The sequence below is a fragment of the Lepidochelys kempii genome, chromosome 17 (genome assembly GCF_965140265.1).
Source record: "Lepidochelys kempii isolate rLepKem1 chromosome 17, rLepKem1.hap2, whole genome shotgun sequence".
NCBI classification, from domain to species: Eukaryota; Metazoa; Chordata; order Testudines; family Cheloniidae; genus Lepidochelys; species Lepidochelys kempii.
Window position 1 is genome coordinate 5,624,449 of NC_133272.1, and position 23,389 is coordinate 5,647,837.

Sequence of the window (23,389 nt, forward strand, 5' to 3'; positions counted from 1 at the left end):
GTGGGGTTAAAAAGAATTTGATTCCAGACCTCAAAGACTTACTGCACCAGGCTTATCAGGGCTACCAAATCAGTCATCACATAGTTTTCCCCCAGGCAGAAAGTATTCTGTTTGGATCCAAGTAATTTTCAGGACTGAATAAAAATTGACCCCTCTGTTTATTCATCCCTATTTGTGTTCTAACACAAATACGAAGCATGGCCCTAATAAATATGTCTGAGCTATTTTAAAAAGTAAGCAGAACACAAAGAAACACACAGCTGATGTTGATGGAAAGACTTTGTGCATAATACAGTGAAGAAATCTTTCAAGGACATATCCTAGAAAAAAAATGCCAAGGCCAGGAAGAGGTTGCATTGTCTGTTTTATAGTAATGCTTGCATAATCCTTGAACTTCTCTTGTTTTAAACTTTATTAGGTTCTGGGCTCTTGAAATGATGTGACTCACTCACTTACATCAGATCGGTCCCTTTTACTTTATTCTCTGCCCTTTTTTGGTCTTGAGCATATCTTCAACATGTCACACTCTTCAGGCTCATGTATTGTACAGTATTATGTTAATTACTCTGGAGAATTGCAGTGAATAGGGTTTTTCTGAAATAAAGGTTTCAAAGTCAAAATCTGCCCTCAGATTTTCATGCAAAATGCCTGTTCAAGTAAATGGAAGTTGCAAACATATATAAGGAATAGGACTGTCCATTAATCACAGTTAACTCATGTGATTAACTCAAAAAAATTCAGTCGCCATTAATCGCAGTTTTAATCACACTGTTAAATAACAGAATACCAATTGAAATTTATGAAATATTTTTGGATTTTTTCTACATTTTCAAATATATCAATTTCAATTACAGTGCAGAATACAAAGTGTACACTGCTCACTTTATATAATTTTATTACAAATATTTGCACTGTAAACATGATAAAAGAAATAGTATTTTTCAGTTCACCTCACACAAGTACTGTAGTGTGAGCTCTTTATCATGAAACTGAAACTTACAAATGTAGATTTTTGTTGTTACATAACTGCACTCAAAAATAAAACAATATAAAACTTTAGAGTCTACAAGTCCACTCAGTCCTATTTCTTCTTCAGGCAATCGCTAAGAGAAACAAGTTTGTTTACATTTATGGGAGATAATGCTACCCTCTTCTTAATTACAATGTCACCTGAAAGCGAGAACACATGTTTGCATGGCACTGTTGTAGCTGGTGTTGCAAGATATTTACGTGCCAGATGTGCTACAGATTCATGTGCCTCTTCATGCTTCAGCCACCATTACAGAGGATGTGCTTCCATGCTGATGATGCTTGTTAAAAAATAATGCGTTAATTACATTTCTGACTGAACTCCCTGGGGGAGAATTGTATGTCTCCTGCAGTTTTACCTGCGTTCTGCCATATATTGCATGTAATAGCAGTCTCGGATGGTGACCCAGCACATATTGTTCATTTTAAGAACACTTTCACTGCAGATTTGACAAAACGCAAAGAAGGTACCAATGTGAGAGTTCTAAAGATAGCTACAGCACTTGACCCAAGGTTTAAAAATCTGAAGTGCCTTCCAGAATCTGAGAGGGACAAGGTGTGGAGCATGCTTTTAGAAGTCTTAGAAGAGCAACACGCTTATGCGGAAACTACAGAACCCAAACCACCAAAAAATAAAATCAACCTTCTGCTGGTGGTATCTGACTCAGATGATGAAAATGAACATGCGTCGGTCAGTGCTGCTTTGGATCATTATCAAGCAGAGCCCGTCATCAGCATGGACGCATGTCCTCTGCAGTGATGATTGAAGTGTGACAGGACATATGAATCTTTAGGGCATTTGACACGTAAATATCTCGTAACGCCAGCTACAACAGTGCCATGTGAACCTCTGATCTCACTTTCAGGTGATATTGTAAACAAGAAGCGGGCAGCGTTATCTCCTGCAAATGTAACCAGACTTGTTTGTCTGAGCAATTGGCTGAAGTAGAACTGGGTGGACTTGTCAGCTCTAAAGTTTTACGTTGTTTTATTTTTGACTGCAGGGTTTTTTTACATAATTCTACATTTGTAAATTCAACTTTCATGATGAACAGATTGCACTACAGTTTGCACTACTTGTAATAAGGGAATTGAAAAATAGTATTTCTTTTGTTTTTTACTGTGAAAATATTTGTAATAAAAATAAATATAAACTGAGTACTGTACAATTTGTATTCTGTGTTGTAATTGAAGTCAATATATTTAAAAATGTAGAAAACATCCACAAATATTTAAATAAATGGTATTCTATTATTGTTTAGCAATGCGATTAATTTTTTTAAACGCTTGACAGCCCTAATAAGGAAGAATTTGGCTTTTGTGATTTAAAAATTAGGGCCAAAGACCTACAATGTAGGTTTCCAAAAAGGTTGTTTAGAAGTTTCTTTAGGTATTATTTTAGTATGCTACAATATTTCCAAATTAATTTTCTGTGTCCAAAAGTACATAAAACAAAATTAAGTAATAATAATAATTAATAAAACATATTGACTTTTTCCTCCTAGGTAACAGGGCAAATCAAGAATTTATGGCTGAATAGCTTGCCTGATATTATGGCATTTCCACTTCCTAATAGTTCATCTCGAAATCCAGAATTCCAGTACCCAATAGTCTTAAATGGAGATGATCCAAAAGTAATGGATATCAATACATGTGTTCTTCTTCAAGTTTATACAGTGGATGTAGATTCTGGAGACCTTGTTTTAATAGGTATATTAAGCAAGTATTATTACCTAGCCCTCTTTCTTTCCTCTGTCATTTCTCTTTGGTCCTCACTATACCTTCCGATGTTTGTGTCTTCTCAAGTATAGAGCACAGAGCTTTATTTCATAGCACAATGCAAACTGTTGAAATGCACCTCCTAGGGACTGTGAGGATCACTACTAGCAGAAGCCTGAGAATAAAGTAACAAAACCTTTTTTTATAGAGCATAGAAAATTAGTACAGACAAATATTTTAAACTGAAATGCAATTAAACCACTGTTTATAAAAATACTTCTAGTCTATACTTTGCAACTGGATTCAAAAAAATGGATCTTTAGGTGATTGGCCAGCATATGGCAACTATAGTTTAATTTAGACAAATAAACAAGGAACTAGACCAGGGAATTATGTTAAAGGGAATAGCCTTCCAGTTTACTGATCAGGAGAAGGATTCGGAATGCGTTGTGAGAAAAATAATCAAAACTATTGGAGTAGTGCACAACTGCAGTAAAAAGAGGCAAAAAAGATGCTAGGTTATTGGATAAATCCAGCTTACCTTAATCACATGAGTAGTTCCATTGCCTTGAGGGGACCTAGAAAAGAGATATCTGTATTAGCAGATGGACAGAATACAAAACAAAAGACACTATTGCTGCTGGCACTTCTTATATTTCCATCTGGAAAACCTGTGTAAGATAAGGCACAGAACCAGTGTTGTTAATTTGGAAAGGATGCAGCAAAGGGTAAGAAATATGTTACCACGTCTTGCAATTAGATGGAAAGGTAAAGGGAGTTGGGCTCGTTTTGATCAATAAAAAGAGGAGTCATTGAAGTGACTTGTTAGAAATATGGAAAGTTAGGATCGGGATCACCAGAGCTGATGGACATTTTGAGACTTTTAAATGTTAAGTAGCAATGTAAAGATGTTGAAAGTAGAAATTTAACAGGATATTAAACTAAGATTCTTAGTGCCTGTTTATGGTGGCTGTTCAGATGGAAGTTAAAGATCTCATGAATTTTTAATTTTCAGGCATAGGAAATAACCCCGATATCTTGATCAACAATTATATCTCTCATTAAAGCTGATTCTAATGTTCATGACTGTATGTCAGTTATTCGGAACACACAATGGCTGCCAGGTTTGCGTTACACACTCCTTCTATTGCCATGATCTAACTCATTACTGTGCAGAGCATTTTGGGATAACTTGGATACGAAAAGTGTTTCAGAAAATCAGAGTTTGTTCTGTTCCAAACTGAGAAGTCAGGCAGAACTGTTCCTCGCAATAAGTAAGTTATATACAGAGTAACTTACCAGGAAAGACCTGTTAACTGATGATAAATATTAGTTTGGGACACCTAGATTTGCTTCTGTAAAGGGAGAGAATTGAGGGATATGCTGAAAATGGAGGAAGAGGAGTCACAGCAGCTTTTATACATGAAAGAAGTAATAGAGATCCTGAGACCTGGCCTTGTCGGAGCCATCTTTTACAACATCCTATGAAAAGTCAACCCCACTTTTGGATAATCAGGGTATTTCTAAATACGGCACTTGTGTAGTTTCTCCATGGACCTAATCTTCTTCATCCATTCAGTTGTTAAGGGAAATATTGGAAACGTTTAAGAGAAAATCACATACTCAAAACAAACAAATGCACTGTAAAATCTTTAGTAATCCCTAGTTCTCTGTAGTTTTTCCTCTGCTTTATATTTATAGGAAACTCTATGATACGTGTGTTTAATGATGATGGGAAGCTAAATGTAGGAGGATTTCAATTAAGACTGAGAGGAGGGATGCCAACCAAGGAACCAGCAGCTCTTACACCATCTGCATTAAATCAGTATCCAGTGATTCCCTGCTGCACTATACTACTTCGATTGTTACCACACACTCAGGCAAGTATAGAGAGTTTCAGCCATAATAGTTACTCTATCTGCTTGAAATGCATGCTGCCCTGTGGAAATCAGTGCTATATGCTTTATATAGATCAGAATTTAAAGGTGTGATGTTAACTCCTGTTGGCTAATGTGTGCTAATAAATACATTTTAAAAGTCTAATGTAGGCAAAGCACACCCTTTTTAACATTTGCTAAATTAGTTGAGTTAAATCCGAAGGAGGAGCCTTAGAGGTGCCCTCGTCGTTAACTTGACCAAAGAAGCATGTGTTAGAAGCACTAGGCCTTGTGTACAATAGAGTTTTAAAATATTTTTATTACCACATGCTAAAATCGTGCCTTTACAGCCTAGTGTAGGCAAGGGAGTTGCATAACTGCTTGAAATCACAGGCTTTGGGACTGAAGTGTACTGTCCCTAGATGTGGCAGAGTGTAAGTGCACTAACAAGGACCAAATACACAAAGGACTAACTCCATCTTCACCTTCCCCTCAGTTTTCACAGATGCTCAAGGGAGGGGCTGTTAGAGGGGTTTTTGGGAGACAGAAAAAGGAGATTCTGGAAGGCAGGGCTCTACATCCAAGTGCTAAGAGCTGGGTGAATTCCAAAATCGAGAATCTTTTCTGTGTATGGTTTTGCTTATAGTAAATTTATTTTTATTTATGCGGACAAAGATTCGCTACTGTTGAGATATCATTGCTGATTGCAGCTGTTTAATTTCTCCTGAGTCATCCCAATAGCTTACACCAGAACCCTGCAGTTTGATAGTGTTTTTATAGTTTTCAGTGCTTGCACCAAGCTACTTGATGGGATATCACTTCTCAAATGATTCTAAGCCCAGTAATTCAGAGCTAGAGGTTATATCCAGCTTTCAAAAGGACAACAGCTTCCCAAAATTTGGACAAGACATGGCAATACATTTAATTGACAAAGAACAAAGCAAAGGTACGAAAACTAATTATTGGTACCTAATTCACAAATGCTCTTCCTGCTATTATTTGTTTTACAAACCATAATACAATATGATTACTTATATATCTAAGCTCTGTTTATCATTTATTAACACTGAACCAAATCTGTCCTCAGACCCTCACATGCAGCTCCCATGAATCCAGTACTAAAGGGAGGTGCACATGGGTATCTGAGAGCAGATTTGGCATACTGTTTTTACTGAGTAATCTGTGTATTTGTAGCTAATCAACTTATTGTTCCTAATTGATTAGGAAGCACTCAACAATAGTAGTTTCATGTGGAAGTATTATTATTCCTGGGCACTACCTAAAGGATGCATGGGCAAGGTAGAATTTAAAATAATCCTGCTTTGATTAATGTCACATTTACATTTAGTCTTAATTTAACATCAAGCCGTTAAAACAGTAAGGCTTTGTCTACACTGGCACTTCTGTTGGCAAAATTTTTGTTGGTCATGGGTGTGAAGAAAACACTCCCCTACCGACATGAGTTTCTCCGACAAAGGTGCTAGTGCGGACAGTGATATGTCGGCGGGAGACGCTCTCCTGCCAATGTAGCTACCACTGCTCATGAGGGATGGTTTAATTATGCCAATAGGAGAGCTCTCTCCTGCTGGCATAGAGTGGCTACACAGGACCTTACAGCAGCACAGCTATGCCACTGTAAGATCCATAGTTTAGACATTGCCTAAGAGTTCCTAATTTAAGTCTCCCGGGCTGTGTATACACTGCAGCATGTACCTGTGTCCTAGTTTGAATGCATGTGAACTTGGCCAAGCACAAGCACCTCCCAGAGTGCAGTCTGCAGAGACCTGCTCCAGACCCAGTGTTGAGACACTGGATGGCATTTCAGGAGCACTGTCCGAGATGCAGAAGGTGGCGGGACTCAGTGTGGGGTTCATTCATGGCAGACTCGACAGACTGATGAATACTGAAATTGTTGGATATTTTTCATGTATAGACTGGTGCAGAACAGCTAGCACAGCTAGTGGGACCACCATGTCGTGCAGACCTGGGATGACCAACAGTGGCAGTGGAGGTTTGTGAGGTCCTCAACACTGTGGTTTACCCACAGGTGACAGACATAAGAAATGTGCCTGAAATAACGGCTCTGTTGCAGAGAGTAGGGTCTCCAAACCCCATTGCCCACCAGCAGTGAGTATGTCAGCCGAAAAGGTACTACTCCCAGTTTCCACAGGCCTTGATCAACCACAGAGGCGGATTCAGAAACGCCAGCATAGGAAGTATTGACTGTATGTCAAGGTGCATGGTGCCAGATTGCTGAGATCATCTGGCGTTTACCTTCTTAGAGAAGAAGTGACCTTATTTCCTCCTCATAACATTATTTTGGTACAGACACAAGAAAGTGCCCCATCATCACTGGTGCACTTATTCTTCTATTATTCTCACAGCAAAATGACTGACCTAGTATTCTATAATTGGTTAATAACATAGTAAAAGCATCCTGATTGGTTGATAACTTAGACTGATTAATAATTAAATCACACAGTGTTTTAATGTCGTGCGCTGCAGAGAGTTGCAAGAGACAAATTAAAGAGCAGCTCCCGAGCCTTAGTCTGAGCATCACTGAATTAGATGATGTGAGTGTGGATAATAGGGAAGTACGGGCAAAAATGCATTGGATGACCCATGTAAAGCCCACAGTCTAGACGTATCTTTTGTTTTATATTTGGATACATGGTGTGGAACTTAAATGTTTAAGTGGTTATTCTGGATGTGTAAGTGCTGATTTAAGCATCAAAATGCAGAATTGGTCAATTTTTGTTCAAAAGATATTATCAAAAAAGCCATTTCATCAATTGCCAATTTATATATAAGATGTCAATGTTTGTTTCTGCAGTTACACTTGATCATTTGAAAGCCTGGTATGTGGAAAGGTTGGATGAAAAAAGACATTCACAATCAGAACACTTTCCAAAATATATCAATATACATCATGCAGTCCTCTATCGGCAAGAAGCAGGCATCCGCATAAAGGTCAAACAAGCCTTTGGACTCAAAGGTGATTACAAATACTCAAAGATTATTATTTGTATTTTATTTCTTTTAATAAGCAATACTATTTAAAACAAAACAAAACTTTTCACTATGACCAAAATTCCCCGTGATGGTAAATAAGGCTTGACAAAGCCCTGGCAGGGATGATTTAGTTGGAGATTGGTCCTGCTTTGAGCAGGGGGTTGGACTAGATGACCTCCTGAGGTCCCTTCCAACCCTGATATTCTATGATTCTATGAAATGTACTTGTGATTTTTTTGCAGGATCTATAAGTTTGCTCAGATAGTTTGTGAAATGTCTGTATTGAAACTACCTCTGAACAATGTGTAGTAATAAAATAAAGTAGAATACTAAAGTAAAATAAAACAGTATTTCTAATTAACAGTATGATTGGAGAGAGAGAGAGAGAGAAATGTCACGTGTACTGAAAAAATAGTTAGGATTTTGGGAGTTCTTATTCCCATCAACAATGATTTTCACAGATGAGGAACATAAAATCCATGCACCTGAGCATTAAGGGGCAAATCCTACCAGCCCACAGTAGTCCAAGGGAATCAGGTGGTTCTTCTCCATTGGGTGTACTCTGGAAGCCAGCGCAGAGAACCTGCACCATCAGCATGCGACAGAGTTGTGCTCCACAGGGGCTCCCAGATTCCCCTCAGGCAGGGTTTTTCTCTTTTGATGGGACCAATGAATCTGCAATTTTATTGATCCATTGGCCATTTTCCCCCAACTGCCTGAGGAAGCACCATTCCTGCCCCTCAACCTCCACTGTATTCTTCAACATATCACCTTGTTATTTGGACTTTGATAAGTGGACAGGATTTGCCCCTAAAAGACCAGGTTGTCTCATTGACAATCTATCTGACTTAATGTAGAAGTTATAAGTAGCAAAATAGTTGCACTTCTTGGCATTTTAGATGCCTAGTCATAAATATGTACAAATTAATCTTCTGTGCTGCCTATTTTTTTATGCAGCTGGTGGATATTATGTAAATGTGTTCACCAGAGTCCTTCGGGGAGCTGCAAGCATACATTTGCCTGAGTTACCTCAACAATGGGCAGGAGAAGAAAAATTTCTGACAAGCCAACTTGATTTCACAAGTCTACAGAGATGACCACGGTGGACTGATCCATCTGTGGTATGTAATAACTGCCTCTTTGCATTTGCTCCCCATGAATTATCTATATCAAGAGAGAGAAGGATATTTACAGATATTTTTCATTTTTTAAATAATGAAAAAACAAACTTCTGTGAGGTCTAAGGGTAATAGCTGAGCTGATAAACCCAAGCTGTGTAGGTATGGTTCAGCTTCTATGCCAGCTGTTGTCTGGCATTTAAAATTTGATTGAGCAATCAGTATATAATTTTATAAGGAATGTCACACGATGACTGGCCCCTGTGCTTAAAAATAGGTCCAGCTCCCCTGTGCCAGAGCAGGTGTGCCCCCAGTTGAACCAATTAAGGGACCATTGCAGAAGACCTTCTCTCCCTGCAGCTTCTCTCCACAGTTCCTCTTCTAGCCTTTTCTTCACTGAGCTCCCTCTAAACCCTTTAGAGTCCCTTAATTGGTTCAACTGGGGGAGTTTTTAACAGCAGTATAGATGGGGCTGATAGCACAGCCTATTGTTAAGGTTGCCAGACACTTCCCATTGTAAGACCCTGATTTCTCAGTGTCAGCACCTACTTGATAGAGACTGACAGTTTAGCAGCTAAAATCTCAGAAGATTCCATCCTCACTGAGCATGCTCCAGCCCTTCATATCTCCTATTTCTGACCAGCTTGTGCATACTCTATCTCCTCACATATGACTGGACTATGCATGTGCCATCCCTGGCCTACAGGGGCAAAGAGGGACTTTCTCTTCATTCCAGTCCCGGTCTCAGGTTGGGCACCCAGAAAATGAGGAACACACAATTGGTGGCCAATTGTTGATAAGTTTGATTTAAGTGACCTGCCTATTATCACCTAGGAATTCTGTGGTAGAGGAATGGATAGAATCCATTTATCCAGGACAGTACTCAAGTGCGTTAACCATGTGACTATACTATCTCTTCCTGTAATCCCCTGACTCATTTTCTCACACCTGTCAACTTCTGCAACAAATGAGGCAAGGGTCCTACACACAACAGTCTCCTTCACTACTCAAACCTGATTCATTGTCAGAGCAGGCGCATCCTGTACACTGAATGGGGAGGAAGTCCTGTGGGAAAAAATAGTATGTGAGCATGTAATTAAAGGCTGTCTCATAATTAATATACACAAGGTGATCAAATTAAGTTTATACAGGCAGTTCCTAACTTTTGAGTTTTTGGCTTGCAATCTTAATGTTCTTTTCATGTAATTTTTTGTATGTAATATATATTTACAATATAAGAAAATAATTAAATGCAGTAAATCAATATGCTTGATATCATTTAATTTCTGTAACCCAAAAGTTAACCCATTAGAAAATAGAGAGTGAAATTATTACTGCTCCTGTGTGGTTCACTTGTAGGGGAAGGGAGGAGGTGCACAAAAACCCTTTCTCCCTTCCAAGAGCAACCAAATGCTACATACCCATAATGCAGCTGTTTGTGCTGCATGAGCAAAAGCTTTGGGGTCCAGCTAGTACTACTGACATCATTACAAACTCCGGATCAACAAGGTCTTGCCCCTTGTGTGCCAGCTCGTGCACCAGAAAGGGAGTAAGCACATGCTGTACCTTTTAAAGAAGTGTATGTAGCAAGTGTATTGCTAAATATGTTTCCTCCATTGTGCCTGGAGGCATTACGGCTTACATAAACGTAATGCCTTTGCATTATGGCTTACATAAGCGTAATGCCATTCTCCGCAACCACTGTTGTTCACACCACTCCAATGCTCCATTGGGTTTCAGAGACATAATTTAGCCCATTTTACATTCTCGTTACTTTGGCATCATACGTCATTTGTGGACACTGTATCCACAACAAAAGGTTTGCATTCTAAGTGGAGAAAAATGTCATAATTTGGCTCCCCATTTCCTCAAATATATGAGGATTTTCTCTACTACAGTTTGGAATTCTCCCTTCTTACATGTAGCAGTCTAGTTTCTAGTATATCTACTCTAGTAATAAGGAGATATCTTCATATTTCTAAAGTCTCCTAACATGACTGGCACAATTAACAGTAGCAACTACAATTTACACTAGATTCCTGAGATCCAGTTTTTAATAGAATCTGCCCCCTCCCTCCCAACCCCCAAAAAAACACCTGGAGCTAAATATTGATTTTTCACAAATTTGTTTCAAAATTACAGGCCCGGTCCTTGGCAATCTGTCTAAGCAGTTATTGTGCACCCATCTCTCTAATGTCTAGTTGCCAAGTGAGCAAAGTGCTGGTTGGAAAGGCTTTCTTTGCTTGAATCTGCACTGCAACACAACAGGAATAAGGAAACTAATTCTTATGTCTGTAAAAAGAATGCTTCCGATGAAGTGAGCTGTAGCTCACGAAAGCTTATGCTCAGATAAATTTGTTAGTCTCTAAGGTGCCACACGTACTCCTTTCCTTATGTCTGTGTTTCAGGAACAAGGCATCAGCACATAGCCATACCAAGGCCAGCTGCTGTTAGGTACCCAGCAGGTGTAATGGATATAGTTTGTGGCTCCCACATTTAATGGGATTTGAGTTCCATGGATCCACTATGTGCATGTACCCACTGGCCTCACCCATGTTTGCAAGAGAGACGTACATTTCCTCCCTTTAGAGATCTGCTGTGATAATTGCTTCCACCGTACACAGCAGTTGTGATGTGCTTCTGTGCAAGTTCTCTACAATCTAGACCAGCCAGTACAGCTGAAACTCACTGTTTTCATTGTCCCTGGGCATTGTGTTAAAGGAATAATTATACAGTTTAAATATTAAACAGCAAAGTTTTTCTTTTATTGTTAAACCAATTTTAAACTAGAATAAAACTGAGTTACAGTCTCTGGCATTGCGTTCTGAGACTGCTGGCACTGTCAGGAGAAGGCTCAAAAATGCAGATATGAATCAGAAATGTTACTTTCAAATACAGTTTAGTTAAATGATAAATTCACCTTCCCTTATGGACTCCCAGACATTGCAAAGAGCAAAATGGATAACGCTTTCTTTTAAACAATTCAAAAGCCTGTTTTTGTTTAATATACGATTTAGAGTATAATGGAATTGAAAGTTGTGTGCCTTTTTCTCATAAATTATTGTTGTTTAATCGTGCTATATTTGCTTTCATTGTCCTTTTGATTTATTTAAGTTCATTAAACTTCTAATGAAATTGACTGAATTTTACCAGTAAATTATTACTTTATGAATAAAATAAATCAGTAGTGGATGCATTGGTTTGTACGGAATTGCTTATTTTAAAGGGCATTTGAACTTTTACTTTACTGGGGGGGAAAAATAAAACTGGCTTTCAGGAATGAATTTTATGGCTATAGTAATAACCTTTCACATCATGACTAGCAGCATATTTCAGAATTAGAACAATACTGTGTTTCACTACAAAAAGTTAGATAAACCAAAATATGAAAAACCGCTCTCCAACTTCTTTATATATTTTAAACCTCCCTATAGGATCAAACTCCCCTCATTCAGTGTTACACTGAGTGTTAACAATTAAGGAGAACTCTTTTCTAAAATACACTGCACAGATCTTAATGTTTATGATACCCATGAAACTTAAAAACATCTGTTCTGCAGAGAAATACCTATTAACATACACTTAACTGCTGAGAATTGTCTTTCAAGTTAAGGGGCAAAATCTCAATCAGTTGCCTCACAGGAGTTAGCTAAGCATTGGTGATTTCATGAAGTGGTGAGGAGGCATTTTTTAGCTCTTTTGATTGTCAAGAATTAGTAATATCTCACTGTCCAATTGCAAGTTTAAAGTGACAAATAACCTGGATGATTTCATCCAGTAATTCAAAGCACAGTGTTGAGAAATAGTCACATTTGTGGCCTGTAAGTTTTGGAGGGTGCTTTTTTGTTGTTGTTGTTCAGTAAATTTGTTTTATTAACAATGTAGAAAGAAAGTTTTCAGTAGATACTTAATAACATTTCTCATATACATTCTGTACTGATGTTTATGCATCTTCACAGAAGAATATTCATGTACTGTCAGCTCCCCATGGTTTTTCCATTTGTGCGTTTGGTTGGTAAAAATTATATTATTCTTTTTCTTTTTGAATTCAGTTTTCCTCCTGTGAAATCCATCACTAAATTGTACTGTCAAAGAGCTAATTAAATCTGGTCATGTTAACTTTACTCAGTAGTTAGAAGCAGACACCCAGCCCTCTAAAGAAGAGTTCAATGAAGTGTAATATTTTTGGGTGGAACATCTTGAGACACTTCTTTTCATATTGCTTTATTCTACCTTTAGTTTTCTTTGATTCAGTTTTTTTTTTGTTTTTGTTAAGTTAGGCCTCTCTCTTAAAATTTCTGTATTTTGTTCTAGGTGTTACACCCTTATCTTGATGATAATAGTGTGCTTTTAATTCAAATATTTTGCCTGAATGCTATTTATGTTCCGGATCCAAGTGGACAGAGAGCAGGAAAAGTAATATCCCACCCTGGTCAGATCCTGGAGCTTAATACACAATCACAGTTAGGCTGGACTGTTGTTCCAGTCTTTGACAGGTAAAGTGAAAAATATATACTGCTATTTATCATTATGAAATATATGCCAATAGTCTAAAGTTTAACGTGTTTTTGTTGGACCTGCAAACCTCTTCAAAAATTGACAAGAATTGCAGATGGGTTGTTTTTTCATGCTTGAGAACTTCACACAGGTGTTTTGTGAGGGAAAATGACAGGGAAGAAAGATGATCTTGTGGTTGAGGCACTAGAACAGGACTCTGGAGATTTGGGTTCAATGCCCAGCTCTGCCACAGTCTGCCTGTGGGGCCTTGAGCAAGTCGTATACTCTTTATGCCTGAGTTCTCTATCTACAAAATGAGAATAATATTATCTCACCAGGTGTTCTGAGTTGCCATACCAGCATTGACCTTTGTAAACCCAAGCCCACTTAGCTTTCTTGATTTATGTTGTTGTTGAAGAAGGAAGAAATTTCACAACCTCTGGAGGAATTAAAGTTCCCACAGAGAAATCATTGATCTGGTCCTTTGTGTTTCTGCAATGGCATTGTAGAATTCCTGCTCTCCATTAGCCTGTCTTGAAGCTTAGGTTTTAACTTAAACTCTTCAGATTTTCAGTGAGATGGGTTATACTGTTTATCAGCACTTCTATCCACTGATAGGGAAAAAAATCCTAAATATCAAAATTAATGGATTTTTTAAAATATTAAAATTGCAGAATGTTGGGCTTCTGTGACAAGAAAACATTAATAACTAGATGTAGATTTTAAAACTGAGATTACATTGATTAATTCCAAAGTCACATTCTCTAGTGAATCTACCCCTTTCTAAATTAAGATGGTAATATACGAGCTAGCTGCAGGAGACCCTAACCTTGAGATCCATTTGAATAGTATTTCAGAGTGAGAGTTGTGTAGAGCATAGCATGTCCATATCCTCTTTGGAACACTTAAACCAATACTGAATAATGAGATTCTAAAGTATGAAAGTGTATTCTGTAACTTTGCAGTGAATGACATTTGTATAGACCCAAAGGCTTCCTTTGTAGAAGGCTCTCTTAAAATAGTTCCTCATCATTGAATTTTTTTTATGGTTTGATATGCATAACCAACCATTCTGTATATTCAGACTACCTTTGTTACAGAAGTGAAAATATCTTTGGTAAGTTGCAGAGGAGCTTATAAATTTCAGGAAAGCATGAACCCCTACTCTATTTTTGGTAGGAAAACTACTGGGTATCTGTACAGATGATCAAAACATCCACTTTTGAGCAATAAGCAAGTTATTGAGAGAGCAAAAGAGGTACTTTATTGATCTGGCTGCTACTGTTGGAGCTCAAAATGCCACTGCTTTATATCCAATGTCTATTCCTAAAGGTCATCTGGTGAAAGAATTACTTCCCAGATGAAACACAAAAATTGGAGAGATTTCAGAGTAGCAGCCGTGTTAGTCTGTATTCACAAAAAGAAAAGGAGTACTTGTGGCACCTTAGAGACTGACAAATTTATTTGAGCATAAGCTTTCGTGAGCTACAGCTCACTTCATCGGATGCATCTGATGAAGTGAGCTGTAGCTCACGAAAGCTTATGCTCAAATAAATTTGTTAGTCTCTAAGGTGCCACAAGTACTCCTTTTCTTTTTGCAAAAAATTTGAGAGAGTATAGTACAAAACACAATTGCAACCATAGTGTTTGCCTGAGGCAAACAAGGTTACGGGATCCCCTAAACTACTCCTTTTGAAAATTTACCCATTTCTTGTAATGGCTCAAGTTAGTTCTCTTGAACTGATGCCATAAGGTTTTGCATTTTTCATATAAAAATTATTTACTTCTGTGTACATCCTGAACAAAATCTGTGTGTGTATGTGAATTGTGGGGTTTGTGCAAATGAAAGACTGTAGTCAAGCAAAGTTTTAGTTCTGATCCTAGTCCTCTGCATATTAAAACTAAACACTTTAGGCGATTTTATGATATGTACAAATGTTAAGGTGATTAGTCTTTACAACTAAGATAGGGACATCATCACTGGAGGCAGGATGTGTATGAATACAAGTACATGGTCTTCTCCCCCCTGTTCCCTTCCTTCTGCTCCCCCCATTTTCAGAATTAAAAACAAGATACGTACAGTCTTTATTGTCGTATCACTGTCTTTTTACAGTGTCTTCTACCCTGTTTCCAATTCTCACTTTATTTCTTGCTTTTTTTTTTGTTCGTGTAGTTTTTTTGGGGGGTTCTGTATTTTTTGTCTTTTTATTTCTTTTTCTCACCTTGATCTGTGCTTCTAGCTCTTCACTTTCCTGTTTCAACCTATCTCTGCATGCACACACTGAATGTTCCCTTCCTTCAAACTCAAGTCTCCATTTCCATTCCTCTTCTACTCCAGTCTTTATATCCTTCTTTCCCTTTGCCTCATATTATTCCTCTATCTCTTTCACATTTTTAGCTTTCCCTACTCAACAGTTCTTTTCTATTTCCCTACGTGGCTCCCTTCCACCCCCGACATATTGCATTTCGGCTTGAAGAGTGAGAAACTGAATGAGGATATGAAGCTATTGATAATGCATAATACTTCAGTACCTAGCTTTATTCCTTTTATGTTTGTTCAGTATTTATTCCCATTTTTCTTGAAGAGAAATCTGCATCTAAAATATGCTGTTGGATTCTTCAAGGTCACAGATTGGATTCTTGTAACAGGCCTGTGGCAAGAAGAAGGTAGAGAGGAAAGAAATTTCTGTTTAGCAGGTTAAAACAACAACCACCTCCAAACCAATTTTTTTTTTTTAACTCTGCATTGGAGTTGGTTCATCATCCTTCCAGCTGGAAGCAAGATGTTTTAATGGGTAGTCACAAGCTGTTACATTTTGAGGGGCTGAAAAGAAAGGCAAGGAGGAAGGCTGAAGTTATCCTATGATTGTGTTTCTCTTTGTGGGATGAAGTTAAAATAAACCAATAACATAAAAGATTAATTATATAAAACTTTAATATAAAGCTGTCTGCTGTAGTTGTGATTTTATTTCTTTCTTTTGGTTGTCAAATATTTGTGCTTTTTTTGTAAGTTTTGGGTTTTTTTTTATCTTTCCAAACATTATGAAACACGTACAAAGAGTAGTAAATTATTTGCATAAAATTGACTGCAAAGAGCAATTAGTCCTTCATTAATATGCAAATCTGGTCCAGTGGAAATACATCTATATATGAGGCTTAAATATGCAAGTCAGTCTTGCTGTGCTAGAAACCCAGATGCTTTTATTTACTTTGAAATTGAGGGATTTGGTTAATGATGTTGTTGACAGGAAAACCTGAATAAATTTGATGATCACGTCTTTCATATTAGCTGAGAACCACAGAAGAAAATTACCAAGTAAAATACCAATTTTATTTGGTAATTTCCTATTACCAATCTAGTAACAAAATGTCAAATACAAAGTAATAGAGTTAGATTTCTCAATGTAGTTAGCTTGAGACTTAAAATGTTCCCCAAAGATAAAAGAAATTTTTCTTAAACTTTGATTTTCCAGAGGGTAAAGACATCTGCATAAACTGTATGAATAGCATGCTGGCTGGCGATTTAATATTAGAAAGTTAAATCAGTTGGTTGTTTCATTTGGAGAGAATGTATAAGCCTAGGAATTAAAAAGCAGGAGCTTTGGAAATGGCTGTCATCATTCAGCAATGGACAACTAATGTAGTTAACATCAGTGTAAATGAAATAGGATCTGAGGCTAAAATAGGGAAAGAACAAGTTAAGAATTACTTTAGACAAGTTAGATGTCTTCAAGTCATCAGGGCCTAATAAAATACATCCTAGAATACTTAAAGAAATGGCTGAAGAGATCTTTGAGCCATTAGCAATTATCTTTGAGAATTTGTGGAAGATGGGAAAGATCCCAGAGGACTGGAAAAGTGCAAATATAGTACCTATCTATAAAAAGGGGAATAAGGACCATCCAGGGACTTATAGAACAGTCAGTGTCACCTCAATACCCAGAAAGATAATGGAGCAAATAATCAAGCAATCAATTTGTAAGCACCTAGAAGATAATAAGGTGATAAATAAGAGTTAACATGGATTCGTCAAGAAAAAATCATGTCAGACCAACCTAACAGACTTCTTGGAGAGGGTGAAAAGTCTTGTGGATAGGGGAGAAACAGTAGATGTGATATATCTTGAATTTAAGTAACGTTTTTTATACTGTCTCACGTGACCTTCTCATAAACAAATTAGGAAAATATAGCCTAGAGGAATCTTAAATAAGATGAGTGCACAACTGGTTGGAAAACCATACTCAGAGAGTGGTCATCAATGCCTCACAGTACAGCTGGAAGGGCATATCAAGTGGGGTCCTGTGGAGATCTGTTCTGGGTCCACTTCTATTCAATATCTTCATAAATTATTTGAATAATGGCATGGAGAGTACACTTATAAAGTCTGCAGATGATACTGATCTCAAAGAGGTTGCATGCACTTTCAAGGGGTGGATTAGAATTCAAAATGATCTTGACAAACTGGAGAAATGATCTAAAATAAATAGGATGAAATTCAGTGAGGACAAATGCAAAGTACTACCCTTAGGAAGGAATAATCAATAGCACAAATACAAAATTGGCAATGACTGCCTAAGAAGGAATACTGCAGAAAAGGATCTGAGGGTTGTAGTGGATAACAAACTGTATATGAGTCGTCAATGTAATATTGATAAAGCAGACATCATTCTGGGATATATTAGCAGGACTGTTATAAGCGAGACATGAGAAGTAATTCTTTCACTCCACTTAGCACTGATAAGGCCTCACATGGAGTGTTGAGTCCAGTTCTGGGTACCACGTCTTGGGAAAGATGTGAACAAATTGGAGAAAGGCAAGAGGAAAGCAACAAAAATGATTAAAGGTCTAGAAAACATGACCTGTGAGGAAAGATTGAAAACATTGTGTTTGTTTACTCTGGAGAAGAGAAGACTTAGGGGTGACATGATAACAGTCTTCAAGTATGTAAAAGGTTGTTCTAAAGAGGAGGATAATAAATAGTTCTCATTAGCCAGTGAGGACAGGACAAGAAGCAATGGGCTTAAATTGCAGCAAGGGTGATTTAGGTTAGACATTAGGAAAAACTTTCTCACTATAAGGGTACTTAAGCCTTGCAATGGGCTTCCAAAAGAGGTTGTGGAATCCCCATCATTGGAGGTTTTTAAGAACAGGTTGGACAAACACCTGTCAGGGACGGTCTAGATAACACTTAGTCCTGCCTCAGTGCTGGGGATTGGACTTGATGACATCTCGAGGTCCCTTACACTCCTACATTTATATGATTCTATGATTGTTTTCCATTCAGTAGCAAAGCCAGGTTTTGAGCAGGAGTGGAGCTGGGGAAGGGGTGATGGGTCAGTTATACCTATTGGCTTGAAAAGGCGCAATATGTACACCTAAAGGTGACCAGGGGGCCAGTCACCCCCTGCCCTCCTATTAGCTTTGCCACTGCTTCTATTAATTATGTAGAAAGCTTTTACAAGACTAAGTGCTAAGGTCTTTGCTCTTAGCTTACAAAGCCTGATTAGGAACCCTCTAAACCCACAGCCATAAGTGGATCACCTACATTAATTTACAAACATCATATTTTATATATTTCAAATTTATAAAACTAACTGTTTCTTTTACTGCCATACTGTAACACAGACTGGTGTGGAGATGCAGGGCTTTGTCTTTCCCAGAGATCTATCATGTAACACTGCGCCCCCCCCCCAGCATGTGTTTTCCACAACCCTTTTGAAGCACCATGTATCCTCCCATTGTTGTTAGTTAATGTCACACTATCCATCATCTTTCTGGGTGAAGAGTATATGGGATTCCCTTTTGCAGTCTATCACTGCTCCTTAATTACCTGGACGGGATACTGCTGATTGATACAAAGTACTCCTCCTTTTTTTCCCTCTCACCCCCTTTCTTTGCAGATCTCTCGGGACCAAATTTAGCCTTGACATAAATGGTCTCTTGGTCACTAACTTCAGTTGTGCTCACTTACGCCAGAGCTGAATTTGTTTCCCATTCTCACATGTTTGGGAAAGTGATACTTTTAAAATAACAGAGAAATGCAGCTTAAATGGAGTCGACTGTATTGCAGTTTGTAAAGCTGTGTAATTGTAAATACCCGAGGACAAGTTAACAGATTATGCTGCTCACGGTACTGCAGTTTGATTCCTGTGAATTCTTGGCACAGCTGTTTGGTATATAAATCCTAACAGTGGTGAATTCGAAATCCTTAATGTGCTGTACTAGGCAAAAAGTCTTTAGAGTAGTTAAGGAAAGAAAAATGTATTAGGGTATATATTGAAGTTGGCTCTTTAGCTCATCACAATGATATTAAATATTGCGGGTGGGTCCAGAAGCAGGGAAACCTAGAGAGAGAATTGAACATTCAGGGTTGAGACTAGTTGTCTATAATTGAAGAATCTACCCACTTGAAAATGGTGGAATTAAAATAAAAAAATAATTTTAAGTCAACCAGAAATGTTTCAGTTGATTAGAAATGAATTTTTTTTTGGTTTGACAAAACATTTTGAAACAATTAGTTTCAGTTTGCATCAAACAGTATTTTGGGGGGGAGGGGAGATTGTTCAGTTCTACCCCGAACTGAAAAATCTATTTTGTGCTCCGCTCCAGTTACAAGCACATCTTATTTTATTTATTTTGTTACTCTTTAAGTAACACAGATGAGTCATATGTTGCATACAAGAATTCTATAAAATCTTCAGAGGGAAGTCCCTGAAATCCAGAACTGAATAATCCTCAGAATAGAAGCCACTTGAAATTTTGACTAGGTTACTCAAAAACATATCCTTCCTGACTTTCTTAATTGCAATATTCAAAGGCAAGAATCAAGAATTGTATGGAATAGCAATATTACTTATTTTCTTAATATTATATGTCACAGTCCATGTTCAAAGCCCTTTACAAACTTTTTCTAATTAGCCCACATAGCACCCATGTGAAATATTGTCTCCATTTAACAGATGAGGGAAAAAAAGATGTAGGATAACTTACCCAAGGCCAGAGACAGTTGCAGTCTTGGAGCCAGGATTAGAACTACAGACTTACTGATCCCAGTACTTAAACTTCTTAATAACATCATCTGAAATTGAATGCTCCCAGCCAAGAGCAGAGAAATGTACAGTTTCTCACTCCCAACTGTGTGGTAGTTTTCACTAACTTTGAAAACTAATTTTAGATCTCACCACTCAATCGCAATAATCATGGGTGCCTCAATTTCTCATTTCATCTAGTTGACAGAAGGGAAACCCCACTTGCCAGTATGTCTCAAAAATATTAAATCAATAGACATCTTGGCATAATAGTAATAACTTGAAGGTACCTCCTGCTAACTTTATAGCCTTTAATATCCTAGATTAATAAACACTTCAGCCTTCTGCCTTCGAGTTTATTATAGATAGATTGTCTCAGAAACACAAAAACTCTTCAGTTATCATCTAATTACACTTCAGTTCTTCATATGCAGTAATAGAGACTCTATTAATATTAAAATTGTGAGGGAGAAACAGATATGGCCTGTTTTGTCCATTCTTTGTCCTTGCTTCCTTTGCAGTGACTATGTGAGGAGTGGTGTGCACAGTGCTCCGTTGTTTCAGGGTTCTCCAAGTGCAGTAAGTATTCTGGATGAAGATGAGATTTTTTTCCTTCTGACAAACTGGAAAGAGAGGGGAAACGTAGTGAATTTTAATACTCTTGAAAGAGAAAGACTGATATACTAATGATGGACAGGGAACTGTTCATGTAAATCTTTATTCACATAATTTGCCTAGCTCTTATGAGTTAACTTTGAGAAAAATACAAGAGTAAGGATTGTTTAGATGCTCTCTTTAAAGTTCTTACTACTCAAACTTCCTTTCATGCAAAGTAGGATTCCAATGTAATGGCAACTATCTGAGCTAACTGAAAATGATGGTGGTTCAGTTAACTAAAGTTTCCCTAATACATTCCCCTTAATGGTTCCTGGAGATACCACAGAGAAAAGTACCAATTTATTTACAGAAGTTCACCTAAATGCACATACTCTGTGTTTATTTTCTAGACACTGCCTTTATCCATCAAAGTGACACACCCCTGTATAGTGATTGCATGTGCACGTGACCCCTGTGGGCACTGGGTCCTGCCATAGCTGGCAGAATTGATTTTATTTTGCCCTTCCGTATGATGTAATCCAGCAACTGGCATTTGCAGGGCCAAATGTCAATGGAATGCCTTGCTCTCTTGTCTTTTATATGACCTCTTGGGTGTATCTACAGCAAGCTATTATTGTGGCTATGGAACTTCCTGTATATCTGGTGTTGGGCTAACCTCCATTTCCATCATGGGAAGACTGAGGACTTGCTGGGAACAACTCCCTCTGAATTAAACAGTCATGACAGTATTTTTTATTCTGCCATAATGGTGGATGATCAGCCTCCTTTGAGACGACAAATATTAGTGAACTGGCCAGCAGGAGGCACTAAAAAGCAGCAGTTACTATTTGTCTACTGCTTATTCTAGACCTCAATCTTGTCACCTCCCTGGTGGTGGTTTGCAGAACAAGACATGGCGATGATCCTTGTTCTGGGTTTCCAGTATTTTCTAAAGATATTATTAGTTTGATTCTTTAAGTAATCCCATTGATTTAACTGAAGGACCATTCACACGAGCAAGGATTATTTCTGTGAGTAAATATTGCATGCCTGGGTTCCAAACTTTTATAAAAAGGTTAGATAAATTGTGGTACAACACATTTTTATTGTATGAAACAAATTAATCTTCAAAATTTTGAAAGATGTTATCAGTCCAGTATCAAGAAATTTGCCTTTTGAGATTGAACCCTCTCTCACTGCCTCTGGTATGATGGGGTCTGATATAATTTGTCCAGATGGAACTATACATTCATTCCACTGGATTAAATAGCAAACATCTGCAAAGCATCATTATATTTATGAGATACTGCTCTAGTACACTTTTTTATTGCCCTGGATTTATATCTGTGGTGTTAAATAAAATCTGCTGATTTCAAAATTTGATGCAGTGTTTTCTTTCTCGCTACTATTGATGCAAACGTGTAAATCGCTATACCCACAGAATTGCAGAAGAAGTTAGTTTAGGTTCCTGTATATGCTATAGCATCAAAATGTTGTGGCATTAGGGTCCTTTTTGTAAGCTATAAAATTAAGAAACATGGTAGGTACTGGGTATTTTGGTGTTGCGTAAACAAATAAATATAGTCCGAAAACAATTCAAAGAGATTACTAAAGAGAAAATATGCTCATTATCCAAGAATGCTAATAGATAAAATAGGCAGAGGATGACATTATGCTTTGCAAAATCTTACATCTAACTTCAAGTACAGAAGCTTGAAGTGTGAAGATAAATGATGGACAGTTTATGGGAGTGAAAAATAGGCAGTTCATGTTTAATCTTTTTTTCTTGGAGGAATCTGACTTTTTCTGTGAATTTTGCAGGAATTTCTCCAGTCTGTAATCTCTCAGCCAATGAAGGATGTTATGGCTGAAGGTATAAATTAAAAAACATTAAAACTTTTGCCAACTTTTGGCAGTGTTACTCTTGAGTTTTGGGATGGTCATTACTTTGAAGAGGAGCATTATGAGCTACCTGTAAGTTAAAGTTTATATGATGGAAATTAATTCAATCACTCATACATTATACTGGTTCTCCTACCTCTCTAAGTACTCCTTCAACATCTTTTTTGGAAGCTTCTCTTAATTTCCTTCCTTCTGTTCTCCGTAGACCTCTTTATGGTCCACTTCAGTCACTTCCTTTTTTCCCTTCACAGTTCATCACTTGGGTACCACATCCTCTCTCTTTTGTCTTTGTTCATTATCTCTCCACTTGATGACACCAAATCTACCTTTCTATCCTCATCCACTCCCTCTCTATTCAGTCTTATATGTCCATACTTTTTTGGCATCTCATTCTAGTTATCCTGCCACACACTAAAGTTAATTATGGCAAAAACCGAAATCCCCTTTTCCCCAGCAGAATAATGGTTGAGTCACTAGCCTCCCTTTCACCCAGGATCACTGCTTCAGTGTTACCTTTGATTCTTTACATCTGAGCTATTGCCAGCTTTTTTGGTTCTTCATCTGCAACATTTTCTAAATTTCATCCTTGCCCCCCTTTCCTACTGCTGAA

At 37.6% G+C, this 23,389-nt stretch overlaps 1 protein-coding gene across 5 annotated transcripts in view; it reads left to right on the top strand.

Annotated features, from left to right (window-relative positions):
* LOC140899533 (uncharacterized) overlaps positions 1 to 23,389 on the top strand; it is a 54,251-nt gene that overhangs the window by 23,261 nt on the left and 7,601 nt on the right. For 2 of the 5 annotated variants that reach the window (XM_073315198.1, XM_073315199.1), the window contains 8 exons: positions 2,535 to 2,739; positions 4,450 to 4,628; positions 5,406 to 5,571; positions 7,459 to 7,620; positions 8,595 to 8,758; positions 13,070 to 13,251; positions 20,802 to 20,859; positions 22,699 to 22,851. In XM_073315198.1, coding sequence (XP_073171299.1) covers positions 2,535 to 2,739; positions 4,450 to 4,628; positions 5,406 to 5,571; positions 7,459 to 7,620; positions 8,595 to 8,734 — 852 coding nt within the window. In that variant the 3' untranslated portion in view covers positions 8,735 to 8,758; positions 13,070 to 13,251; positions 20,802 to 20,859; positions 22,699 to 22,851. The remainder of the gene's footprint in view (positions 1 to 2,534; positions 2,740 to 4,449; positions 4,629 to 5,405; positions 5,572 to 7,458; positions 7,621 to 8,594; positions 8,759 to 13,069; positions 13,252 to 20,801; positions 20,860 to 22,698; positions 22,852 to 23,389) is intronic. The other 3 variants (XM_073315200.1, XM_073315202.1, XM_073315201.1) reach the window with 2 other exon arrangements.